Source organism: Suncus etruscus, chromosome 10 (genome assembly GCF_024139225.1).
Source record: "Suncus etruscus isolate mSunEtr1 chromosome 10, mSunEtr1.pri.cur, whole genome shotgun sequence".
NCBI lineage: Eukaryota > Metazoa > Chordata > Mammalia > Eulipotyphla > Soricidae > Suncus > Suncus etruscus.
Genome location: NC_064857.1, coordinates 19,838,847 through 19,845,647, shown reverse-complemented (window position 1 = coordinate 19,845,647; position 6,801 = coordinate 19,838,847). Strand labels below are relative to the sequence as shown.

Here is a 6,801-nt window from a genome sequence, read left to right as displayed (position 1 = left end):
TGCTATAAGTATTAGTTCTTGCTGCAGTGAGATCAAAAAGCTGGTAAAACATCAGCTTTCGGCTTGGAGAATCCATCATTCCTGTGAATGAAGACAAAGGAGATCCTTGAAAATTGCCTTCAAGAAAAATTTATGGTAACTATTGGGACAACAGATCTTAAGATTCTAAACAGTCTTGTAATTACTGATTACAATGGCATATTTGTGAGATAATATTTGTGAAAATAAATGCACACTCATACCAAAATCTTCAAGATATTTTATTTTTCAGTTTTACATCTTTTTAGGTAGCAGCAAAATGAAGAAGAATTCCAGCAATTATCTAACAAAAACTATCCATTATCCATGTCATTAAAATTTAATAAAATAATTTCTTTAAAACAATATTTTCACAATATATTTACAATCACAGTTTCGGTGATGTGAATTTAGTAATATCTGGGAAGATAAAAAAAAATGGTAGCTGAGCAGCATACACCCTTATAAGAGAAATATAAAGTGTTTTGATAGGATGAATATCAAGGCCTTGAACCAAATAATAATTTTCCCCAGAGAAAATTTCTAGTGCCTAAATAGCACCCACTTCTGACATCTCAATTCCTGATTTCAGTGGCTGCACACTATGTACCTCTGTGCTGCACTTGGGGCAAGTAAAGTTGATATCGAACAAAAAGCTACTCTTAACACAATAGTAACAGAAGATATGCTCACAGCCTATAGTGTGAGGCATGGTGGGCCACTCTCCACACAGAGAGCATTCTTTACCACTGGTAGCTAATGTACTGTCACTATTAGCAGCACCAGTAAGAGGGATACACCATGACGATAATTTGGCCTTCAACTTCTGGAGATTGATAAGGGGTAAAAGAAAAATCAGAAACTCGGCAAAGCCGTGCCACAGAAGTTCCCTATTCATATACTCAAAGCCAATTTCCCGTCTGCTCTGGGGCTTGCAAAACACAGAATGAATGCCCAGGAGACGTTCGGTCAAAGTGGCGAACTTGCCTCTTTGAAGGAAAACCAAGAAGTTGATTAACCCACCTAACTTCAAAAGTCCGACTGTGAAATTCAGACATTGCTTCAGTTTCCCAAACGACGCTAAATGGTGGTTTCGAAACAAATCATAGCAACGTTCCTCTAACCATGTCCCCCCGATTGTACAGACGGCATACCACAACTTTTGATTCTTACTTGGTGGCTGGTATTTTGAGGAAAAATCATTTTTGTACTGTATATTCAAAACTGACTGTCCCACAGTGGCATTTTTAGAGTAGACAGTGAATCTCCACAAGAAAAGCCACAAGAATGCTTTCACTTCTGGCTCAACTCGGGCTAAAAGGCCTGGCTTGAAGCCATGAAAACACTGAGTAAACTGGGACCAAATTAGCTGCTCCAGAGCTTTGTTTAGCTCAAGTGCATCCAACTGACTTATTCTTAGCACTCTGTCTGTCGTCTTCACATTCTCTTCTCCAGAAGCCATGCCTTCTTTCGAGAATTCTAGGAAAAAACACAACAGGGAATAACATCAAACAGCTGCACAAGTACAAGAACATCTCAACTAATGTGGAAAAACTCTGATATGCAAATTAGATGAACACACAGAAACTGGGCTTTTCTGTAGTAAAAAACAGTATGTGAACAATTAATCACTTCTTTCTTGTAGCTTCTTTTTCTCTTTCCATCTCCTCCCTTTTTCTTTTTTTTAGCGGGGTGGGGTACATCTGGTGCTGCTCAGGGACAACCCTGACCGGTCAGTTTGGAGCTGTTGGTAGATTGATTTAAGTTCTGTTCAGTTTTACTTCAATATGTGGTCTTGTCCTTCGACTCTAGACCCTAACATACCAATATTTTTATATTAAAAAAATGGGGAAAATATTTTGAAAGAAATGTCAAAGAACACATCTGAGCATAAGTGTGAGGGTAAGTGTGAGCCTTGGGAGAGTTGGTTCTGCAGTTTCTTCTGACACAGCTATGAATTTACATAGAGTAAATGGAAATATTTGTTGTATTTGGGGGGAAAATGTGTACACATCATCTGTCTGGTGTTGCTAAGAAACTGAGTTCCCATGAAAGTGGCAAAATTTGATTTCTGACTCTGAGGCTTATTCCAGACTTTGTGTTGAAAGATTACTCCTGATGGTGCTGTACGAGCATATGTGTCAGAGATCATGGATCGGGACTGATCAAGAAAGTGCTATACTATATCTTTAGTCCACTTTTTCCTCTATTCTTTTTCCTTATTGACCACCTATTCAAAGGAATAACAATTTTTTAGCAGTGTATTATAATTCCACAACATACTTCTAATTAACCCTTCTTAAATATTTTAGCAGAGGGGCTGGAGAGATATCATGGAGGTAAGGCATTTGCCTTGCATGCAGAAGAATGGTGGTTCGAATCCTGACATCCCATATGGTCCCCTGAGCCTGCCAGGAGCAATTTCTGAGCATAGAGCCAGGAGTAACCCTCAAGTGCTGCCGGGTGTCACCCAAAAACAAACAAACAAAAAAACAAATATTTTAGCAGAAAGATACTAAAATCTTGAAGCTAACAGTGATGGGGCTTTTTTAATAACAGGACAGAGAACTATATGAACTTAATAAGAACAATGAACATTATTTTTACATGCAACTCTGCTAAGAACAGTAAATTCAGAAAAACCGCAGTTTAATTTTTAGCACTTTATGGATTCTGAGATATATTTGTCAACAAGTTATTTTTAATATTTCTTAAATCTGCTTTATGTTTATAAAGGAAGTTTGAATAATAAACACATTATACATTCTTCTCTAATCATGGGGAAAAATGTCACAAGGTAACTTGAATGTAGACTTGTCATTACTAAGATAATGTTTTAAAAAGTACCTATAATATAGTTTTCTAAGTAAGCTGATATAAAAATAAATATCAAAATTCTATTATAAATATACTACGGAAACAATTGGCAAAGGAACAAAAACTTTTAAAAGTGAAATACAGAATCTGATCAATGATTTAATTTTAAATACTTAAAACCCTTTTTAAATGTCTATCATGTGTGAGTTAATGGCTGCTATTGACAACAATTGATTATTTTATTGGGGGCAGGTTCCCAAGCAGTGTTCCAAGTATCTCTCCAGATGATTAGTGGTCAATTAGATGGAGGTTCATAACTGGGTTGGAAGATATGGCACTCAAGGAATTTACCCAGGACCCACCAATGGCGGTGAGAGGACTCCGAGGCCATTCTCTATAGTACTTGGGGCCTCCAAGGATATAGCTATCAATGTTTACAGTGTAGGATGTGGAGTACTGGTGCGGAGGATTGAATCTAGGCAGGCAGAAGAATCCACTCCTGTATTATCATCCTAGCTCTAGAGAAGTGTTAGTTACTTCCCATTTTATTAAAGAACTGACTAATCCAAACTATGGTAAGGTATCTGCTCAAATTTAATTTTGAAAATGGGCCAACAAATGCAACTGGATGATTATTATCTCTAAGCTGCTGAATTGTGTCTTTTGCCCCCCCCCCCCCTCAAAATAATGTAAGTTACAGGGGGATATCAGGACTACACAAATCTCAGGTACTACAAGCCATGTGATCTTAGACAAGTCATTTCATCTTATTTCTGACTTGATTTCTTCACTTACAAATTCAAGGAGTTGGAGACTAAAACAGCATTCAAACTGCTTAAAATCATACAGAAATTAATGAGTTTTACTCAGAACTGCTAAATAAGAGTTCTTGGAAGTTTAAAAATTGTGAAATGCATGATATAAAATTGCACATCTGACCATGCCCACAAATGCAGTCATCATGTGTGCACTGGGCCAACTCCATAGACTCACTCTTATCATGAAAGAGATGTAAAACAAACAGTGAAAAAATCATGGCTATATGGACCACACAGCAGAAAGATGGCCATCTTGGGTAAAAAGCCAGAGCCATACCTGGCGCATCCATCACCCAGAATCACCACTTTGCCTATTGCCCTGCCACTTCACTCCTCTAAAAATTCTCTTCAGGTAGACCAATCTGATCAAACTATAGGTAAGCGGGTATTTGGGCTAACATCATCAGGACTTTTTTCAGCACCCTCCCCCTGCATCATCCTTCTAGAATGCCTGGCAGCTGATGAGAACATGCCCCACAAAAGCTCCATTATCAGTAACAGTACTTTGAATTCCTGGACTACTTCACTTGTTTGATGCTGTCATCCCTATAGGAAAACACTAATGTAACAGAATAGACAGTTAACAACAAAAGCACACTAAACATTCTGCGATTGCATTAATGACTTCATTGTTCACTGGAGATACAATCATTTTCACAGATTAGCTTGTCACTGTACTTTGTTTCTGTCTTAACTTTCTTCTCTTTTATATATATATATATATTTGGGACCACACCTGGTGACACTCAGGGGTTACTCCTGGCTATATGCGCTCAGAAATCACTCCTGGCTTGGGGGACCATATGGGACGCTGGGGGATCAAACCGTGGTCCGTCCTAGGCTAGTGCTTGCAAGGCAAATGCCTTACCTCTAGTGTCACTGCTCTGGCCCCCTCTCTTTTATCTTTTGTCTATTATTTTTTGGGGGGGCATCAGACCTGGCAGCCCTAAAGGGCTATTCCTGATTCTACACCCAGAAATCGCTCCAGGCAGGCTTGGGGGACCATATGAGATGCCAGGATTCGAACCACTGTCTTTCTGCATGCAAGGCAAACACCCTACCACTGGCTATATCTCTGACCTGGAAACAAATGTATTAGAGTCAACTATGTCAACTATGTGATGCACTTTTTTAAACATATATATATATATATATATATACATATACATAGATATATAGATAGATAGATAGATAAATAGATAGATAGATAATAGATAGATAGATTTGAATATTCTTAGTAATCAGAGAGATTTTCAAAAAGAAGTTTTTTGACTCTTCCTGAGTGTAGAAAACTCTACTCTTAATATGTTGAAATATAGGAAACATAAATGACTATCAGGTAATAGGTTAAATGCTATTTTCTCTCAAAACAAGATTTATCAGAAATGTTTCTTACCTTCAAGTGTCAGCTGCTTTCTGAGGTGAGCTTTCCTTTTTTCCCCTTTCCTATAGCTCCTTCAGGAGTTTATAAGCCTGTGGTTATGACAGAAGGGATTTTTGCTCAAAGTTCTGTAAAATCCTTGCTTCGTATTAGCCAGGAGCTATAGGAAAGAAAGAAGATGGTTAGAAGAGCTTGTGTTCCTCTCTTGATAAGCCCAGTTTATCCCTCGAGTCTGTTTCTTCATCCAAAATACTTTTCAGATCCATTTAGTACTATATGCCCTTAAAACCCTTTCCTAAAATTTATGCTGTCTCATCTCTCTGAATCACAACTCATTAATTTATCTTACTATTTACTTATTTCAGAATACTTCTTATACTGTAAGCATTATAAAACATGAAATTCCCCAAATCTAAAGTATCTTGGTTTCCTACCCGAAGTTTCAACCTCTACACATAAAATGTGTACTAGTGAACATCTCCTCTTTTGTTCCTTTGATGCTTCCATTCTTTAAATGAAAAGTCATCTGAACTTTTTAAATATTGGATTAAGCATCCATCACTCCTTCCTGACTCTCCAAATGATGCCAGCTGCCTCTTAGCTGGCATCAATTAGCTCCCTTAAGTCTCTTTCTAGGTTTTTTTTTTTTTTTTTTTGGTTTTTCGGGCCACACCCATTTGATGCTCAGGGGTTACTCCTGGCTAAGCACTCAGAAATTGCCCCTGGCTTGGGAGGGACCATATGGGACACCGGGGGATCAAACTGAGGTCCTTCCCTGGCTAGTGCTTGCAAGGCAGACACCTTACCTCTAGCGCCACCTTGCTGGCCCCTCTTTCTAGGTTTTGATGTATTTATATAAGCTACTTTTTAATTATCTATTTCTCCCACTAGAAGATAGGTTCTCTTGTAGAAAACCTATTTGAGTGTTTCACACAGTTGAAATTTAGCAGCTAGAACATACAGTATGCACAATGCACTCTACAAGTATTAGATGAAAAGATAAATCAAAAGGATCAAATGAACAGGGAAAGGTGAAAGGTAAAAAAGCAAATTCCTAACCCCTAGCTCTTTAAAACTATTTCAAAAAACTATATCCAGAATACTGGTTATTACCTATTAATACCGAAAGCTTAAGAAGCAGAGTACAACCACAAAACTTTAGCAATGCGCCAAACAAAGAGGCAGACTGGGGGTGTGAGAAAACATGGTGGAAGGAAACCGACACTAGCCAGAGGATTAATGCTGGAGCATTGTATGTCTGTAACTCCACTATGAATAACTTTTAAATCTTAAAAAGTGTCTTTAGAAGTATTAACATAAAATGTATGAATTACTATTCATTAACTTTAAAAAACTATTTTCAAGTGACCATATCCAAAATATTACTACTTATTTCAACAAGTTTGTCATGCATCTACCATTTACCAGTTAAATGATAAGCCTATGATATAATGGTATAATAGACGTTCTCAAACTTGTGGTGACTATATTTTTGAGGGTCCGAAGGAGAGTGAAATAAAGAGGCAATAAGCTATAATATATGAAATGTGAAGGGAAATTTTGTGTACTTGTAGCTAGAACTCAATGTCAAAGAAAAGTTAAAAAAGAGGCAAAAAGAGGGATTTGAAGGATGGCTTCAAGTGTACGTTTAACAATGAAAGATTAAGAATATCTTATTATGCAGAGGAAAAAGCAGATGAAGTCTAGGAAGGCAAGGAAAAAAATAAGACTACAAAGGAAATCAAGAAACCTGACCCAAAGACCCTA

At 37.5% G+C, this 6,801-nt stretch overlaps 1 protein-coding gene across 1 annotated transcript; it reads right to left on the bottom strand.

Annotated features, from left to right (window-relative positions):
- Window positions 1-292: 292 nt before the first annotated feature.
- Window positions 293-1,617, bottom strand: PEX2 (peroxisomal biogenesis factor 2). Its single transcript, XM_049782141.1, has one exon. It carries the CDS (start codon window positions 1,478-1,480, stop codon window positions 569-571), a length of 912 nt encoding a protein of 303 aa, XP_049638098.1. The 5' UTR covers window positions 1,481-1,617; the 3' UTR covers window positions 293-568.
- Window positions 1,618-6,801: the final 5,184 nt, after the last annotated feature.